This window comes from Plectropomus leopardus, chromosome 8 (assembly GCF_026936395.1).
Source record: "Plectropomus leopardus strain MGB_pleo_1.0 chromosome 8, ASM2693639v1, whole genome shotgun sequence".
Classification (NCBI taxonomy): Eukaryota; Metazoa; Chordata; class Actinopteri; order Perciformes; family Serranidae; genus Plectropomus; species Plectropomus leopardus.
In genome coordinates, this window is record NC_142183.1 from 29,504,289 (window position 1) to 29,525,354 (window position 21,066).

At 40.5% G+C, this 21,066-nt stretch overlaps 2 protein-coding genes across 2 annotated transcripts in view; one reads left to right on the forward strand and one right to left on the reverse strand.

The window, feature by feature from the left end:
* Nucleotides 1-5,146, forward strand: part of psd2 (pleckstrin and Sec7 domain containing 2) — a 50,504-nt gene extending 45,358 nt beyond the window's left edge. Inside the window, exon 15 of the mRNA XM_042493013.2 lies at nucleotides 915-5,146. Within this exon, the coding sequence (XP_042348947.2) occupies nucleotides 915-1,145 (231 nt within the window). The 3' untranslated portion in view covers nucleotides 1,146-5,146. The remainder of the gene's footprint in view (nucleotides 1-914) is intronic.
* Nucleotides 5,147-11,031: 5,885 nt separating this feature from the next.
* Nucleotides 11,032-19,562, reverse strand: purab (purine-rich element binding protein Ab). Its single transcript, XM_042493803.2, has one exon. The coding sequence runs from the start codon at nucleotides 18,759-18,761 to the stop codon at nucleotides 17,916-17,918; it is 846 nt and encodes a 281-aa protein (XP_042349737.1). The 5' UTR covers nucleotides 18,762-19,562; the 3' UTR covers nucleotides 11,032-17,915.
* Between the last annotated feature and the right edge of the window lie 1,504 nt (nucleotides 19,563-21,066).

Sequence of the window (21,066 nt, forward strand, 5' to 3'; positions counted from 1 at the left end):
CTTTATAATTTTGCACTTTTTAAATTATTAGTAAGGAAGATATTCAGTTCATTCGGCTCATATGGAATCTCATTGTAACTCAGACTTCATCTTCACTTTTTCCTATAAACATCATTGAAACTGAAGAATAGATTAAGCTTATGTTCATAAATGTAATAAACTGTCAGTCCTCATATTAAAGGTCCTGCGTGTAGGATTTAGGGGGATCCTTTATGTTGGCAGAAATTAGATATAATAATATTCATAACTACAATTTCACATGCATACATTGAATTTCGGCTTTTACTGAATTCTACAACCTTTAGGATGTAACTATTTAAATAAGGCATATTTAAGTGTTCTTGCCGGGAATTGTTGTGCCCCCCAAATAAGATTTAAAGACATCTTTTTCACAATGTAAGTCTATGGGGAAAAAGTCCGTTTTGGGCCCCTATGGCATCACATGACGTAGCTGGAAGTTGTAATTTCACAGTTTGGTCACTATGTCAAATTGGCTTCACAGCCCAGTTACGTTCCGCAGAGCTTGATCCAAACACACCTCCATACAGAAGTAGCAGCCATTGCTCCACAAAAAGTCGCTGTCTTTCTCCTCATTCATGTCATTGTTATCATATACTCACAAATTTATAGGATTTCACTGCAAATCAATTTATAAATGAAGCTGTTTACGCTGACTTCAGTGGCCTACATTTTTCAATGCGACAGCGTGCTGCGTGCAGCGTCTTTTTATTGCTCATGCAGGTGAGTTCAGGAATGGAATTTGAAATTGGCCACATTTACAAAATCATGTGAACAACCAAATGAGAAAATGAATATAAGCAATAACCACCAACTGAGCACAAAGGTTTGCCTTAGCCGTTGTTTCATATTTTTTGTTCTCACTGTCCCTCTCTTCCTCCCCTCTCTCTGAGCAGAAGACACGGTATGAGACATACATCAGCCTCCTGCAGGCCAAAATCCGCGCAGAGACTGACGACCTTGAGAAGATCGAGGCCAGCGTGATGGGTGGCCTGATCATGGAGGGCGGCCTGGTCAGTCGTGAGTGCCACCTCCGCAAAACGCAGTCCTCCCCGTCCATCAGTCAGGCTCAGGGCGGGCTGAACGGGAGGGCGGCTGGATGCACTGCCCCGGGACAGAGGAGCTGAGGGGAGGAAGGAGAACCAGTGATCGCAGCCCATAAAACATGATCCATCCAAGGCAAATCAGCTTAATCCTCCAATTTATGATTGGGTTTTTCTGTTTTTGTGTTTGTGGGCTCCTCCGCTCCTCCTGTACAGCGAGAAGGTTGCAACAGGAGAAATGACATCACTATCCTTTCCAGAATTTATCAGCCGTGGTGATAATTTTCTGTCCGTGAGCAATAGATGAAGAAGACCCAACAAGTGACCCTGCTAAACCTCAGTCCTTTGAACTTTTATTATTGCACATTAAAATGATCATAACTGTGATCTCTATTTATAACAACATCATCAGTATTATTTTGAAATCAAACTCAGAACGATGCATTGGTTGAAATGTGTTTTTGGTTATGACCAGAGATTCGAGTAATTTTTAATGTGTCAGTTTAAGGCCAGAAAGAGGACAAAGAAGGAGAGACAGACTGGTTTTCCTGTGTCCTCTCTGTCCTGTCTTTGCCCTGTGGTCCAGGAGTCAGGCAGTGATTCAGATGGAGATGGTACTACTGTAGCATTTGGGCCTTTTTTCTCCGCTCATGTTTACACACTGAGCCGCTCACAGGCGTGTGTATGGACCTACAGTTTGGGTGGAGTGTGAAGATACGACATATCTGTCCCAGAGTTACAAAAAAACTCTCAGATGAACTTCTCAGAGGGATCAAGTACCTGCCATGTATAGCATATTTATTTATTTATTGAAGTCTGCAAACCTTTATTCACCCCAGGAAGGGTTGACACTGAGCATGCTCGCTCTTTTTCAGCAATTTCCGTCTTCATTCATACAGTTACATTTGTAAATGTAAAGGAGCCGCCGAGTGGAACAACTGTGGTTTTAACTGTTCACGAAGCTGCTCCACCAGAGGAACTGGAGGTTGAGTGCCTTACCCAAAGGCACCTTGACACTAGATGTTGAGGGATTTCGAGAGTGTAAGTCAGTCACTTGTCAGAGAGATCACAAGTGTGTGTCTGTGATTTTTGAACTGCCGCTACCCCGAATACTGACGTGTGTTCAACTATTCTGTTTGCTTTTCGAGCAAATCAAATCTGAACTGAAGAGGAGAGCGGTATGTGGCTGAATGATAGCACTGTGCCATATTCTGACTTATACCACAAACCACTCTTCTTATATCACAACAGAGTGCACTGAGCTGATATATGTAACAATGTATGGTTGGGTGTGAAGTTTCTGAAGTTAGACGTGAAGGGCAGAATAGGAAAGTGTGGGTGGAGGCGTCCCGAATGAGTGGGTCGGCTGGTGTATGTGTGTGTGTGCACATGCATGTGTGTGTGTGTGTGTGTGCGTGCATCGGCATGCTGTTTTTAGGCGATTCCACTTGAGATGTTGAAGCTGTAGGCAACAGGAAGAAGTAAATATAGCAGGGTCAAGTTTTCTATGAAGAGTTTATTGAGCATGTTTGGTGAAAAACAATCCGACAGTCAGACCTGGATCTCAAAAAGCATCTTCAGCACAAAGGCAGACCCATCCTTGTGACAAAATATTTGCCGTTATCTCTTAAAGGGGACCCATTATGCTTTTTTTAATTTTCCGTCATATATATGATATTGCAATGCCAGATGCTCATGTTATATGTGGCTAAAGTTTCAAATAATGAGGTAAACATATAGTAATCCCTGAGGGCAAAAAACCTCAGACCGTTCTGAAGAGACAAGCTGACATTAGCTGGTGATAGATTTCCTTCTATGGTCATTTGCTCCTGGCATACCACTGAACATGTTAATGTTACATACACAGCTATATGTAACTACTAGGTAACGTCAGGAAAACATAGTCTTGATAGCAGATCTTGTTAATTTCTCCCCGATTTTAGATAATATTCCTGGTGGAACATATCTTTTCATGGTAGAAAGTGTCACTATACTCTGTCACAGTCGTGCCCCCACTGCTAGACCACTGCTACATGTAGCCACATGCTAACATAGAGGATAGCTGTACTGTTGGTTGCAGATTTTGCCAGTTGCACCCAATTTTCGATCATATTCCTGCTAGAACATGTTGGTTTGTGAAAATGTTGTTAAAGAAGCTTTTACTGATGATTTTTCACAGTAGAAAGAGCCACTATACTACCATTACATTCCCTGGCTGCAAGTTCAAGGCTACATGTAGTTACGTGTTAACAGGAAAACATCATATTGGTTGCAGATTTTCCTAATAGCTCTCCAATTTCAGATGACATTCCTGCTGGAAAATGTCTGATTGTAAAGATTTAGGTTTAGAAGCTTATATGGTAGAAAGCACTGCTGTTCTATTGTTACAGTCATTTCCCAACTGCAACGACATTGCTACATGTTGCTACATGCTAACATCCAGATATTATTGGTTGCAGATTTAGCAATTTTCTCCTCAATTTCAGATCATATTCTTGCTGGAAAATGTCCAGCTGTGAAGATTTGGGTTTGCTGATTTTTCATGGTAGAGAGTGTCGCTCTACTTTGTTATAGTCATTCTCCTGCTACAGTGACTGTGCAAGACCAGCAAACACTGACCCATTAGAGCAGACTGGGCTTTGTCAGAAGGGGGGGGGGCTCCAACAGACAGGCACTAAAACGCAGCACTTTAGACAGAGGGTGACAGGTGTTCCAGCACAGACAGTACGAGGAAAATGTGTATAAAGTGTGTTTTTTACATTAAAGCATGTAAACATGTTCTAGTAGAAACCCAAAATACAAGATTGAACTTGAAAATAAGCATAATAGGTCCCATATTAAACAAAATATCTAACAAATCTACATTTTGATTAGCATTGACCTGTCATGCTTGGCCTCATATTGGGCTTTTACAGGTGTATTCCTTCCCAATAGCTGAAGATGTTTTTTGGGATCTCAAGGCCCTGGCCCATCTTAGACAGAAACTGGCTGATTGGAGAGTGTAGCAGCAGGACTGCTCCAGTTGAACGTGAAGTCAAGAAACCCGTCAGCATACTGGAATGGAGATGAGAAGAGCAACAAAACAACAACTCCACCAGCAGAGCAGCCATCAAAACATCCTCCACATGGAAGAGAAGGAGGAGAGAAGACTTGTTTTCTCAGAAGAAGACTGGTTTGGTTTTCTAAGTAAGCCTGTCTGCCAGCCAAGAACAGGCCAAACAGACATCCAGCACATGTTTTTCCTAACCGAGGAACACAACATATTACGCCTGTTTCTCATGGAGGGAGGACTTGTGTAATGTGAGGAGGTGTGGATGTGATGGAAGGGGTGGCGGTGCCGCTGTTTGTGAGCACCTTAATTGATCCCAACCCGCCCAAACACACACACACACACACACACACACACACACACCCCTTTTCTCTTTCTATGTAATTTGCGTATGACACAACTGTAGATCAGTGAGCTTAGTGGCCCCTCACTCAGCCTCAGTGCGGCACAGAAGCATGTTGACATAACCAGAGCTGTGGATATCAACAGTATGATCAGCCGTGTCTTTGGCTCTGGACACAGCGCTTCTGTTGCTTCGTATATCATATTAATAGTGACTGATAGGATCTGAGATCCTTCTGGGACTTGGCTGGAAACCTGGAATCACAGCTGGAATCCTGGAGCCGGATCCTTGTACAGACCAAAATGCTGAAGTGGAGCTAAGTTTTCAGAGAGGAAGTACCATTTTATAAAGCTGTATTGTTAGGATAAATAACTGCTTTCTTACAGGGAGACTTCCCCTTATAGTCACTTTGGCTGTCGTGCTAACCATTGTTTCCCAATGTTCTAGGGTAGGCCTGTGCTGTAACATAGGATTGTGACAAAAAAAAATTGTTGATTGTTATGTTTTATTTAAAAAAGAAAACAAAAAAAAAGGAAAAAAGACAACTTCGGCACTTTGATGTCAGCATTGGATCTGTCTTTTTGTTTGTTTTGTTTGTATATCTGAACTGTTTTTTGACAGGATGCTTATACTATGTAAAGGACATATTTACTGAATATTTAGTCTGTGCTTCATAAAGTAAGCTTTTATACAGATGATTGTTGTTGTGATTTATTAAGATCCTCAGCTCTGATGCAAAAAAAACAGGTTTACAGATGCATGTAGATATTATTTGGTGTTAAAAAGACATTTTTTCATAACTTAAGCACTACATAATTTTGAAATAACTAAAATGTGGGCAAAAGAAGAAAGAAAAATCTGTTATTTTGTGTATTCTCAATTTATATCCATTGAAAGTGCCTGTTTTAGTTTCTGACAGGCTCAGATTGTTATTAAAAGTGTCTGATTACATTACAGACAGACCCTACAGAGAAACGTTTTTCTTCACCTCTCGCTGGTTAGTTTATTATTCTAACTAAGTCTCACTCAAGAAGTCTCCTCAAATCTTGTTAAGTGTCTTCTTGTGAGAAAAACAAAGGTGGACACATTAGTGAGCGTTAAAGAGGATTTTCAGAATGAAGCTGATGTCGCCAATGTGGAAAAATTTGTGAGATTTCAGAACAAGATTGTTCCTTGAGCAAGACTTGCACTCAATAACAAACAGACCAGAGCGTTGAAAAGTAAAGAAAAAGAGTTTCAATTTTCTGGAGGGTATTTTCATAATGTTTTCAAACACTTATAACAATCTGAGTCTGTCAGTGGCATCATAAGCGTTTTTAGGGGACCTAAATTGACAGCGTATAATTGCAGACTGCTTTACTGCTGAGACTCAAAACCTGTCCCACTCAATACTGGACTAGTATCAAAAATGGATGTTACCTTGACACAAAAACACCGGTGGGCATATTTTGATATATATATAGCACAGAAAAGTCTCAACATCAGCATCAACCTTACAAGGTCCAAATCTGGTTTAAGACAGTAGATGGCGTATTGAACCAATTAAGGAATTGCCCGTTTTTTATAAATTTGCCAAGAAATGTCAATATTAACACTAGCATTAATGTGTTTCATCACAGTACAGTCAAATAATGAGAAAACACCTTTAAATGTGCAATACTCCTTTAATATGTTTATCCTGCAGTTAAGATTTGAAAGGGGAACATAATTTAGAGAACTGCATTCACAAAACAGGCCCGGTTTGATACATAATGTATCATGTGTTAACACTGACTACATTAACTTCACATAAAAAAAGATTAAAAAAAAGATATTGCAGGTCTGCGCCATGATACCTTTCTAAAAATGCATGGTATAGCATTAACATCAGGCACACTGATCACAGTATTAATTCTTGCGTATGGATGCAGCGTTCATATCTTTTTTGTTGCATCACCTCCCCATTTTCTCTTAATGCATCAAATCTAAACTTTAAAGGCACCGCCCTCTCGACCACTGAAATTCCCCTCAGGTGTCTTGCAGTATTTCTCCTGCATCAGCAGACATGTGGGAGAGGCTCAGCCCCAGCAGCTCAAAGATGCTGATTACATTCATAAACTTGTGTCATGCTACTTCACAACAGTGTCAAATAGACGTGGTTATTTGTGAGCTGTTTTGACCTTGAAATGACTGATCTATAATAATAATAATTACATGTAAGCTACAAAAACAAAATGCTGTAAGCTTTTTATAGTTACGACTAATTGGCTGTTCTCAGCAGCCTGTTAATTTTGACATGTAGAACAAGATATCTATCTATCTATCTATCTATCTATCTATCTATCTATCTATCTATCTATCTATCTATCTATCTATCTATCTATCTATCTTTATCAAGTTGGGTTCAGCTGTTCCCATATTGGTATATCTCAGAGCACAATAGCACTGTTGGTTGCTTTGGGAAAAAAAATCCGCCCCCCCGCCAAAAGCAAAACCGAACAACCCATAGACTTAAATGTAAATGTAAGACTTAAATGTTATATCACTGACAAATCTCCCCAACAAAAAACAGAACAAAACCTAAACTAAAAAATGATGAGGAAAAAACAACCCCAAACTCAAGATTATTCAAAAACAATAGAAAACACACAAAAAACCCTCATAAATATTTTTTTTCTCCAAAAAGAGAAAAAGACAATATTTTGTCAAAAGAGTTGGCAAGTAATTTGATTTACCGTCTAATCATTGCAGCTTTATTTGTATAAACTGTGACTGTTATAATCTAATTTATAACAAAACATTGTAATTTATAACCTCATATGTCTTACACAAAAAAAATAATTTGTAAAGTAACTAAAGCATTCAGATAAATGTAGAGACATGAAAAGTACAGTATTTTTCTCTGAAATGTAGAGGAGTTAAATACAAGGTGACATAAAAAAGTAAAACTACCTCAAATTTATACTTAATTACAGTTCTTGAGTAAATGAGCATTTTTGGTCATTTGTATGGATCCACATTTTACTTAAAACATGCAGTCATTTACCCTCAGGTCATGAAAAACTCTGTAGAGGAGAGACAGGGAACTTAACATAACTTGATACCTCACCATAGAAAGAATAAGACGACTTTAAATGAACATTTCTACAGCAGCAGATGATCTTGTGTCTGAAGACCCGCTCAGCTCAGCTACAAAAGGAGCCTGTTGCTTTAAGAGAGTGTTGCATTATGGGTTGTTTGTACCTGTGATGTTGCTAAGCTAGCGAGTTTCTTCGTCCGCTGTGTGTCTGCTAATGTTTCTTTTATGCAGCAAAAGTGAGTAGTAAGCTTATCTGAACCTACACGTGTTTGCCGGCTCCTGTTACAGGTTTTGCCGCGACATTTCTGCCGACTACAAAACTACTTTCAAAGTCTCTGCTGATACGTGACGCTGTGACGTCAAACAGCAACAAGTATGGTGTGACTGGAGCTGATGTCCCAGGATGGACAGCTGAAAACAGAGGACATGTGGACAGTGTGTGAAAGTTTCCTGTGCTCCTGAAACTGCTGGCGGAGTGTGCGAGTATGTGACTGAACAACAGATGAAGAAACAAACAAAGGTAAGATTGACACTTTGTTCTGCTACATTAACCCTTTGAAACCTGGATCAATGTCAGTTTTCTTGTGCTGCGTTCGCACTTCAGAGGATATTTAACCCTTTGAAAACTGAGCACATTGGTTTGATTTCTGAAACAGGGAAACACAGGGAAAAGGGCGATGAGCAGCTTGACAAAAAAAAATTTTAAAAACTTTTTAAACTTTTTTAAAAACACCTGTTAGCATTATTGTCAGCTACCACTGTGTAACTCTTCTATGCCTGATGTTTTTGTTCAGCAACTCTGTATGCATCTGCTTTTAAAAATGATTTTGTTTTAAATTTTCTAGAAATTAGTTTAATGTATATATATATATGTATTAAACTAATTTCTAAAATCATTATATATATATATATATATATATATATATATATATATATATATATATATATATACACACATATATATAAACCTGGTGCTTTGGGTCAAGAAAGGGGCTTTACAAATTTATTTATTTATTTATTTTTGTTATTTTTATAAAATGATTTTGTGTTTAATTTTTTTTAAGAATTACTTTAATACAATTCATATTCATTATTGTTATTATTATTACTATGATCAGGCCCCCAGCAGCATGCCAAGTGCTTTATTCATTTTTCTGCTCCTACCAATATGTTTACCTGTGATTACAGTATGTTTCTGCTCCTTGAGCTTTTAAAACAACCCCAGCTTGCTTATGACGGAGCCCAAACACTGCAGCCAAAAGATGAAGCCAAAATGTAAAAATCTAATTTGCCATTCAGTTCCCCTTACACTGTAATTGCATTACTTTGATATAGCACAGATGACTGCGAAAAAGGGCCACACAATTCAAAAAAGGAGGGACTGTTTTTTCAAATGGAAAAGATGCTTTCCGAGAACGGTAAGATAGAGCTTCCGAGCTGCTGTGTATTACCACTGTGCTGCTGCCAGTGTAATTACTGAAGAGTCCAATTTAAATCAGCTTGTTATGTATCAGCCAAGTCAGTACTTAAATTGATACAAAACACGTTTGTTTTTATTATTGATGAGAAGTGTCTGTTTAAGAATGTAAACACTCAGATTATATTTTGGTTATCATTTCACAATCTTTGCCCAATTTTTTTCTCGCAACTCCAACTGCTCTTCACATCAAAGTCACAATATCTGTTTGGTTCACAATAGCTGATAACTGACTGTGAGGTGCCATCATTTTTATTGCTTTTAGTGCACTGACCTGTTGCCTTCTGCAAACTAAAAACTCCTCACCTGACTGATAACGGTTAATACTCCTCTGTCAACAGCGTGTCGTCTGTCCTGCTGTGGCAACAATCTGGCACTCTACCTTTGATTTCCTCATGGAAGTCAAAAGCAGATGTCTGGAGCGCTGTTTAAATTCTGATCTTTGTGTCCACCCACTGTTGTTACCCTCCGATTGTGTTTGTGCAGTTTGTATTCATTAATGCATGAAGGGGCTTTCCAAGGACAGATGACAGGGGGATAACTCCACTGAAGATTTCAATGACTGTAGGTAGCATAATTAACATCCCATTCATACGTGGTTTTTGTACATATATCAATCATCAAGTACAGGTACTGTGTGCATGTATATAAACACTGTTAATTAACATAAAGTTAGGTATGGCTTTTTTAAAGGAGGACTAGTTTGTAGGATGTGGTGGCATCTAGCGGTGAGGTTGCAGAACTGACACTTCTCACGTTTGCCAAGTATGTAGAAGAGCTACGTTTGCAGATTTCGCAAAAAATGCGAATGGCCCTATCAAGAGCCACTAGTCCATTTGGTTCTGCCTTTGAGTCTCGTCTTTGAACTGGCAGTGGAGGAAGTAACAACGCCGAGTTGAGGTCTGTGTAAAAGGGACAGCCGGCGGGAGGGGATAATTGGTGGGACAGGTGGGACATTTCGGTGCTGTGTTGTGCGAGTGACCCATCACGGGAGATTTAAAGAGCAGCTAGACACAGTCAGTGGCTTACTCAGAAAAGACGAACAGTGTCCAAAAATGTCCCTAAATTGGGAAAACAATGAGGTCTGGGGCCTCCTTACCCTCTGAGCAGAGAACGAGATCAGCTGCCAAACAGCAGAGATGACAAATAATTGTTTTTGCCTTTTCATGCCATTGTTATTATTTAGAAAGCGCTGGTGATACGTATGTCACATAAGAGGCCAATGCTTTTTTTGTTAAACGTCAAGCTTGTCACACCTCTTGTGATTCTGTGACACAGGCATGCTGTCTAAAATCACACATTGGAGCGGCATGATGCCGACGCTGTGTAGCTCTGTGTAAAAACAAAACAAAAAAAAAGGACTTCATAGTAGCAGAAAAAAAGTTTCCGATGTTTAAAAAGGGCCAGTGTGAAATCAGTCCCTTCTGGATTATTGTTTAAAAAACAAAACAAAAAATAAAACCATGGCAGACTCTGTGGAAGAAGACCCACTCCATATACAGATAAAAACGTCTTATTCAAAGGTAACGAAAACACAATAATTGTTATTATCAGGTGATTATTAACTAATAGCAAAAATAATGACGTGGAAACATGGGCGCCAGCTGCAAAGTACTTAATATCAGTATAAAGAAGAAAATAATCCAAGACCACATTTCATTATTTAATTTAATTTAATTTAATTTAATTTAATTTTACTGGTGGTTAGAAATAGGTGGACTCACTTGTCACTATGTTGGCAAATTGCTAGAATTGTGTGTATATTTTGTTTTCTGTCTTTCATTTTTTTTTTGGTCTTTTTGTTTGTGTGTCAGTTTAAAAAAAGGTAACTAGCAACCAATGAAAACACAGTTAAGAATATAATTTAGCATTTTTGCCAATAGGTGCCTCTAAATTCAATACCCTGGACCTTTAACGTTTTGCGATATTCGCTCAACAGGTGATGGGTATTTAAATGACGTCCTTTAGTTTTATGTTTTGTTTTACCATTCGTGATAAAAGATGAACAACTGGAGTGTTGAGACAGTTGTGCGGAGACAGGGACATGTGGAATGACTTTTTATTGCGCGATTAGTCATTTTTCAGACAACAAGGCTCCCCCAACATTAAAACAAACAGCAATGTACAAAACAGCACACCTTTTTTTGCCATCAACGGAAATTTAATAAGGTAGTGAGAGTACATAACAGAAAGTAATGAAGTGTAAGGACGCGAGTTATGATGATGTTGAGATGTATAGGATGAGCTTGATGTCAAAGCCAAAGTAAGCACCATCGTCATTTAGTCAGGAAAGGCCATATTTCAGTAAGAAATATTCTAGAAGGGGTGAGGAGAGGTTAAACATGATACAAGAGGGTTGTTATCACAGTTTTCAGACATTTTTACCAACTAAAAAAAAAAAAGAGAACAATATCGGTGTAGCACTACTTTATCATGCAATTTACTTTAGTAAACCTTCTGACACACAGACAAAATATACTTCAATAAGTAGAACTCAATACATCTCTGTCCAGCAATAGTCACAAAGCCTGTAATTTATACTCTTTGAATGTGAGATCCCTATCAAAAATAATATGCAGATTTTTATTTTCTTAATATATCTAAAGTGCAAGTATTTATCCATTTTTATTCAATGCTTTCTGTAAGTATAAAATACAAAGGAAAAAAAACAGCAATATGTTTTTCCCGTTTACATGTTATATTTTTCTGAAAGGAGGAGCATCATATATAACAAACCATATATATATATATATATACACACACACGCCACAGATAAAATATTTTTGAAAGATACAACATATTATCTCATATGGGGATGGTAAAGGGATTTAGACCAAACTGTGACATGGGATATGTTCATTGTGCATTGACCCCACCCCTTAAAATCCAGGATTCAGAATCCGTTTCCCAAAACATCTTCAAAACATTTGAAGGAACGTCTTTGTAACTATACACAACAGTAGCCTGTACAGTCTGCAAACATGATGGACCCAAAGTACTCGGTGCATGAGCAAACAGAAGACGTGCTGAATGAGCTCCTCTGTCAGTGGTTTGTGATGAGTCATATAGTGCTTGGCTTTGACCAGAGGCTGCGATTGGCTGTGTGATTAACCAGGAAACTCTGAATGGCCAATGAAAGACTACAACACTGAAACCAGAAACAGAGCAGATTTTGGTTGTCTGGGAACACCTCGTGGAATTTCAGTCGCTTTTTTAAAAGTCGGTAATTGCGGAAGTTTGCTGTTAAAAGTCGTGTACATGTGGCTGTTTGGATTGCAGTCAGAAACAAGAATAATCTCCCTGTTTGAAGACGGAAGGAACAAGCGGACGAAGCGCCTACAGCTGCAGCCATCATAGCAATCTGAGAGCATGCAACAAGTAGCTGCTGCTGCTGCTGCACTTTTTCACTTGTTTTTCTGCTATTTCCATCTGTTGACAACGTGTAAGGAATGGTTGTTTGAGCAACAAAAAACACAAACAAAAAGCTCTTTTTGAATAAAAGTGGACTAAAGGAACACTGCAGTAATAACAGACAAGAGGCAGGATTATTACATCACAATAAGGGATTGCTACGATGGCTACCGCTGTATAATAAATCAGAACATCACTCTCGTCAATGCAAACAGCTTCAGTGCACCATCACCCCCTGCACACTGAGGACACCGCGCAGCTTGACCACTGACGCTTTACACACAAAAACAAGACGAATAAATCTGCCTACCATTTTGCATTTGAGTCTCAGAAATGGATGACTGCGTAACGTGGGCACAACATGGCTGCAAGGTCACTCCAGGTTCTGCTGTGACGCCGGGTGAGCTCTGAGAAATCAGATTGGATCACACTGTCTTCAGCAAAATCACCCCCCCCCCTTTCTGTGTAACTCCGAGAGAACGACGACACAATGTGCACGAGTCGCGTTTCACAACAGAATCATCCCACGTCTAAAGCACAGCTGACCCCGTAGCACCTGGCGATTACAGTCTGTGTGCGTTTCACAGAGTGAGGCTTTCACGAGGTGAACTCTATGAGCAGGTTCAGGCTCTCCTTATATTTGGCCATTAGAGAAAGAGAGAAAGGAAGTGTTGCATTTCCAGTCTTCATGTAGCATGAGCCTCCTGGAGGCCTAAATTCAATCAAGCTAAAGCTAGAACACTTTGGGGAATAAGTGCTGTATCACAACATGAGTCCAGACTCACGCTGAACTCAGGATGAACTCAGATGACCTCAGAGGTGCATTGCGTGGCACATAGTCATGGGTGACTTGTATGTGTGTTTAATGGAAATGGGCTCTTTATCATTCACAGGGCAGTGTGAGGAAATGTTGTCATCTCTGTAAGAGGGGGAAGAGACTTCCTGTTCTTCTCCGAAACAGAGAGAAAAGTCCTAACTGGATCTGTCTGACAGCCGGGTCAGTAGGTCGTGGTAGGCTGCTGCTGGTAAGCCCCTACAGTGCAGTGCCAGGCTTCATCAGGCCTTTCACCAACACTCGGAGACAAACCTGGGCCAAAACGTCCTGCGTGGAACAGATGGGATTTTCTGGAACATTTTTCTTGGCTCTGTTGCCGCAGGCATGCCCAATCGAACACAGATTTTTTTTTTTAAAACGAGGACTTCTGATACCATTTCAGCCCAGGTGTGCTTTTGGGAATTTTGCTTCAGTCTATCACTCAGCTATCCCACATGTCTGGCAGGCCCAGGCTGTAACTGCATTAGCAGCTTTTATCCAGCTGATGCCTCTAAAGCTGCAGTCCATGCAGACTGTGTTTCCCCTTCATGCCACCGAGGTGACATGCCGCTCAGACGGGGCCTGTGAGCAGGCTCAGTCCTACTGTCGCAGCCAACCTGCTTTAAATAAACACTGTCGAATCTGACAAGTTGGTCTTAAAATAATCCTGGAGACTAATTGCCTGAAGTAAATATAACTGTAAATCTTCATTTGTGTTTACCTTATATATAAGTGTTAGGTTTACGTGAAATTAAGTAGTATTTACTTAATTTTATGAAGTTGTTACAAATTAAAAAAAAATAAAACCCTGTAAAACTTCAAATTTTAGCCTAGTCCGAATTTGACGCAAAGTCCCTTTTACAAGCCCGGTGTGGTGACACATTTTGGCAAATAAAGGCCTGTCTCTGTTAGGGGCCTGATGTGGCTACTATGCAGTTCATTTTTATAGAAATTCTTTGCATGTATAAAACCTGGTTGTGCACAACCCGCTGGAGATAAAGTTAGTTAGCCGCTTAGATAAAGCAAACAACTTAAAAGTTTTGTCAATATGGACATGCTACACACTCGTTTAGCTTGCTGAAATTAAAACATTCAGTTTTTACCATGAGTACCAAAGAAGCATACCGGCAGAGTAAACGAGAGACGCAAAAAAGAGGTTTAATGAAACAATTTGATTGCGTTTCCCATCTTTGCTTAGCAACAGTTTTATGTGAAAGGAAATAAAAGCCCGTCCCATGGGGACGCCTGTCCCAAATATAAGCCTGTTGGGTTCAGTGGTTAAAGCAAAAAATAGCCCGGGCTATAAATTTAAGTTTAACGATATCTTGTTCTTTCTAAGTATTAGCAACTTCAGTAAACCAAGTTAGTCTGACTTAACTTGATCATGACGAAGTGGATTTTGCCGATAATAAAGTTAGGAGATCTGCGACCTCTATTTCATTAACATGTTTTAGAAAATACGAATATGACTGACTAGTTTGCAAACAGCATAATACAGTTATACAGCACAGTAAACTTAGTCTACTAAAATTGCTAAAACTTTGAGAGATTAATTTAATTAAACTTGTCATTTTAAGTTTGCAACAACTTCACAAAATTAAGTAAATCAAACTAATTTTTTAAGAAAACTTAACAATTAGATATAAAGTGAACATAAATGATGATTAATGGTTAAATATTCTTACATTTTTTAAAGCAATTGGTTTGCTTAATTTTTTTTTTTAAGTAAAATGAATTTGTCAGATTCTACGGAGAAACTGATAGCACTTCAGCTGACTAGAGCTTTAGTGTAAGCCTAAAGGTCGTCGGGGTCAAAAGGAAGGATTGGACTGTGTGTCTGACAGAGCGTATTATTTGGAGATTTGGACGAGTTTTACTGCACGCACAACGAGCCAGGGCCTTTTTCTTTTAACGCTTTGAATCATGAGCTGGGAACGAAGAGCAGACCTGAGATCAGAGTCTGCCCACATAAGAGAGAAGGATTGTGATCCTCATTGTAAAAACAACAACAAACTCCTCTGTCCTCTGGGTCTGCTGCGGCCGATCACTATCGCCTGGCTCGAGTGAAACCGCAGACAAGCAAAAGTCAAATCGTAGTTCACCTGTCCTGCGAATCGGCAGTCCCAGGCGAGAGAGGGGTCGCACTCAGGCTCCAAACACACAGCGTCCTGGCTGCTAATGACAGGAGGCCTTGTGCAGTTCGAGACACCATTCAAAATAGTTTAGAGGCCTCTCAAAACACTCAGATAGCGACAAGAGGCCTCGACAGGGAGAGACTGCATGCGTGTGTGAGTGTTTCAGCCACCCCTGGACCCAAGATACTATTCAACTTCAGTGTAGGCCACTGCAGAGAGGCTGACATGGAGACAGCCAGAGGTTGTTGACTGTCTGTGCTGTGTGTGTGTGTGTTAGCGGAGGGACGAGGAGGGAAAGGGTTTTTCTCTGGGGTGACTCCGTAGGGGGACGTAAAACACCCGAACTAGTCTACGCGCACTGATAGACGGACAAGGCAGCCTACTGGTTTACAGAACATGACAGGAAAAATATCGCACTACTAGTCTGACTTTTTTTTTTTTTTTCCACTTTGAGCAAGTGCTTGAGAAGAGAGACTTCACATTTCGGAAATATAATGCAGATGCATCAACCTCATCGTCATGCTGTCAAATATCTACTGATCACATAGCCTATACATTTTTTCGTCTTTTTAATAGTCTATACACGTGATACAATGCCGCTATTGGCACGTACACAATATTGCACACTAATATGAAATGTCCTACACTAGTCGGTGGCTTCCTCTCGGCCTGGGAGGGAGAAACCTGACACGTTTTGGACAACGTAAGGTGGAGAAAAAGGAGGAAAAAAAAAGAGCATCAGAATAAAAATAATGCAAAAGTGACATATTCTGAGTGGCGAGGCCCCCAAGGAGCGATCAAGGGGCTGTAGCACCATAAAGAGATAGATACTGCCTCGGCCCTGCACTGATAGGCCTCTACATCCACTGGACTGCACTCACACTGACGGCACGGCTCGGCCGGCTGGCCTGCCCGGCTGGCTGGCTGACTGTCTGGCTCTTTAACAGCATCCATCTCAGCTCTGACGAATAGCCTCATGCAGCCGCTTCTGACTTACTTTTTTTTTTTTTGTTGTTGCTGTTCTTTTTTAACATCATGGTGCATATGGTGTGCAAAACCCACCCGTAACGTCTCCAGATGAATCTCCGTGCTGACACCCAGTGGTAAATTCTGGGTCATTCCAGGGAGACACATCTCTACTCTGTGAGAGGCCACCAGGGCAGGGGTGCTGCTAGGGCAGGGGTACTGCCCCCCCCCCCCCCAATTACCAAAGTGCGTGTGCGGCAGCGCCTCATCTTTCTGAAGGGCCCGCTCTGTTTCTGCCCACTATCATTGCCGGCCCCCAAGCTCCCAGCAGCCTTTCAGCATCCTTTTGGTGTTGCCACCCATGCTCCATGCACCGCAGGGGTGTGAATTAACGCACCCCCGGTGACTATATATTTCGGCCTACATAACAGCACTCGTAAATGAAAACGTACAGCGGTCGAGGTCACAGACCATCCACGTGAGAACACGTAAACGAGTGGAGTGTATAAGGCACGGGTCGTAATGACGTCAGAGAGGATGCGTTGCCTCGCCGCGCGCTGCGCTGACGTGTCTTTTTTTAGTTTAGTTTCCGCGCCTTGCGCTCCCACAGGTGGACCTTATCCTTTTGCATCCCCCGCCCCCCTCCCCCAGAGGAAAAAAACAAACAAAGAAACAAAGAAAAAATTTAACCCACAGAAAACGTGGGTATCTTAATAAGGATTTTTTTTTACAGCTGATTCACAAAATCATAATTAGTACATCTAAGTTAGCACTTTTTTCATTTAAGTTTATATGGACATGGTGCAAGAGGGTTGATATTCATTAAAGTAGCTCAGAGATAGATTTATCCCATTTGTTTGAGGCAAATAGGCTATTTGTTTTTGAGTCTCAACCTTTCCATAATGGCATGATAGAGATGCTTTCATTAGCCTACTACGTTTTTCGGTCAAATTAAAGACTATAGCCTACTTTGCCAAACTTCTTTTTCAAAACATGAGCCTACACACATGCTGACAGGTGTTTACAGGCCTGTAGTGCTGCGTTCTGCAATTCATACACTTTTAGAGCGCTTTCATATTTATTCTGCGTACCTTTATAATAAACTATACATCTGGTATCAGATTTTGGTTTCATAAAGTCCATAATATATTCTCTTTGTGCTGATGTCAAATATTCGTTCTACATGAAGACTGTCATTTTATATATAATAGACCTCTGGTTTTTTACTTTGATTAAATCTTAGTATATTACCAGTTTGAAAACATTTAAACATTTTTTTCGAAATAGCTTTGATGTGTGCAAAATCTGTCGTTTGATAGAGATATAAACACTCTGTTCATTGTCATTTAAATCAAGTAGGAAACAGTTCATATCTTACAGTTCAATCCTTGATAGCAGCGGCTTACTGTTACATGGGTGGTAAGTGACATCCAGTAGAATGAGCGAGGAGACAGCAGAGGTGCTGCCATGTCTGTGGAGGTTGTGTGTGTGGGGTGATTCCCTTGGAAATTTCTCTTTCTATTTTACAGTTAAAAGTCTCTCAGAGTTCAGTTTTGTCTTTGTTGTTTCGTTTCTGCTCTCTCTCTCTCCTAAAATCCGCGTCAGTCATCGTCGCCGTCATCTCCGCCGTGCGGGCCCTCAGGTAGCAGTTCGGAGGCCCGTTTCTCTCTACTCCTCTCCTGGATCTTCCTCATCTCCTCCGCGTATTTACAGAAGGTGTTGCCGAATTTGGACCACACTTTGCACGGAACCGTGATGGAGTTCCGGTACGTGGGCTTCACCTCGCTGACCCGCATGAAGACCCCGTACTTATTGGAGCCCACGTCAAAGAAGAAGCGCTTGTTGTCGACCGTGAGCGAGGTGCCCTCCGGGAGCTCCGCCGGCTCCTCGTCCACGCCGTAGTCATCGATGAGTTTGGCCAAAGCGTCGCGGAACTCGATGAGACCCTGCGCCGGCAGAGCGATGGTCTGGCCTTGCGCGCTTCCCAATCCGGGCCCCCGATTAACGGTCTGTCGGATCCTTAGGAACCGCCCCCTCTGGTTCTCTTTCAGATCCATGTAATATTTCCGATTCTCCCGCACCAGGAATTCGCTCTTGAGCGCCCGCCGGGGCTCATCCTGCACTATGTCGGGGTTGGTAGGGCCCAGCTGGGCGTAATGTTCGATAAAGTCCCCGAGATAATCGCGGAACTCCACGGCGACCGACATGGAGAGAGTGAGGCGGCTCTTGTTTCCCCCAGCCCCGACCTCGGCTATCTTTAGGAAGCGGCCTTTCACATTCTGCTTCACGTCAAGGTAGAAGCGCTTGTTCTGGATGTCGACGCGCTTCGAGGCGAGCTCCTCGGTGTCGTGCTGCAGCCGGGACATGGCGCCCATCGCACCCGGGGGCAGCGAGCCGGGGCCTGCGGTGGGCCCTCCGTGGTCACTGCCACTGTCTCTGTCCGCCATGATGCTGCCTCCCTGCTTTACCTTCCACCGTCTCCCTCTGCCTGCTGCAACCTCGACTGCCCGTCAAACCACTCCGCCGCTCTATCGCGAGACGAGAGAGGAGAAGAGGGTGAAAAAAATGAAAGTAACTGTAGTTGGTGCTACTGTCGTGCTAAGAGCGGGCTGCGTTCAAGACACTCGGGTTGTTTTTACAGCGTTTCACAGAAACTTTCTCCTCAGCTTTCAGTGTGTTGCAACTCCAAAGTTAACCCCCACCTATGTGAGCCTCAAACACTGCAGTGCTAACATCAACAGAAATACTCAGATAGACAGATAGTTAGATAGATAGGTAGGTAGATAGATAGATAGATGTCATACCTGATGATTATTGGTTTGGGTGTTTCAGCACCATGGACAGCGAACCCGGACAGTCCCTGTGGGAAGGAGCCACACTGAGAGGGAGAGAGCAGAGTGGAAGAGAAATTTCTGAATGAACAGTGGATGATAGCTGTGTGGGAGTCTGAGGGAGGGGGCTGATACACTGTGAAGCATCATGAATCATTACCCTGTGATTGGACTTGCCACTGTTTCTCAATGGCCTTGAAAGGGACCGTCAGTAGAAAGGAGCATAAAGCCAATTGTCTGATAAAAAAAAATAATATCTTGGACAATCAGCACATCAGAAAGGTGACAACCCGCACAAATTCACATATGTTAAATGCACAAACTGTAACAAATCAAAATGGGATTTTTTTTTATTTTAAAGTGAAGCTCTCATTTATTAACCTTTGAAACCTAAAGCGACTTCACTTCTCTTGTGCTGCTTTCAGACGCCTCTCACTGGTATGTAAACCTTTGAACCCTGAGCACATCAGTGTGATTTCTTTCAAAAAGCATGAGAAAAAGGCAAAGAGCATTTGAACATTTGTAATAAATGTTTCACAAATTGCAAGAAATTAGTAAATTTAGAAATTATTTTAAAAAGCTAAGGAAAACTGTCTCACAGGGAAAAAAAACCCAAAAAGAAAATATGTCTAGGAAAAAAAGAAAAAAGCTAGGGAAAGCTATTTATAATTACCAATATTACATTTTTAAAATTTAAAATTAAATTAAAATTTTGAAGCATATTTTGCATGCCATGTTTACTTGTAATTATTATTATTATTATCATTATCATTATCATTATCATTATTATTATTATTATTATTATTATTATTATTATTATTATTATTATTATTATTATTTGTAGTAGTGGTATTTTTTAAATTTCAGGTAATTTTCTTGTACTTTTTTTTTCATTTTTATTTTTTACCAATTTCTTGTTCATTGGGGCATTTCGTCTTTCATTGCTCATTGCCTTCTTCCCCTGTTTTTGCAACAAATCAAGCCAAATTTGCTCAGGTTTCAAATGATTAATAATATAGTTCCACAATTTATTATTGCTATGATATTATAACATTTCAGTCAAGATCTAGTTTTGTTGTAGCACTTGCTTATCTTACCGTATGAGTTTATCAAAGTCTGACTGAACCCTGCCTTAAAAGGAAATATAAGGTCATATGGGGTCGTAACAACAGTAACAACAAAACGTCGCTATGTGAAGTTATGAGGTTCTCAGTCTTCATGTGCACGGAGAGGCGGAGCAGACCTCAGGAAGAAGAATGACGTGGGTGACTTGATGGATGTTGATTGGATTAGAAGGCTATAGACCATAGTTGATATCTATAGTAAAAGGACCACCTCATGCTTTAAATGTAAACTTAAAATTATTTGTGTATTTTTTGTGGATAAGCCTTTTTTTAGGAGATGTCGGAAATGAAAATATGTCTTTTAGTAAACTTTTCTCACTATGTCAGTCTATACAAAAATGCACACTGTAGGCCAAATAATAATAATAATAATAATAATAGTAGTGGTAGTAGTAGTAGTAGTAGTAGTAGTAGTAGTAGTGGTAGTAGTAAGTCAAAAAAATGAGGAATTACAAAAATTCACAAAATTGATACAAAAGTTCACACTGTGGGCCAAAAAATAATAAATGTCAAAGAAAGATGCATTCTTTTAAAAACTCACATACACCTATTAAATGCCCTTCCATCGACTAGCCCCAGAATTAAGTTTGATTTTACTCATTAGCTGTAAAAATAAGGATTTTTAAGTTGGAATGGAGCAGATCTTATTGTTTTAAGCACAAGCCCACTCATTTCCATTATGGTTTGGGTCTGTTTTCAGAACCATGGACAGCGGCTGGTGGGCATTAAAACCGATGGGATTTGAGTTTGCTAACAAATCTTGCTCGTGATGTCAAAAATTAGGGAAATGGGACTGC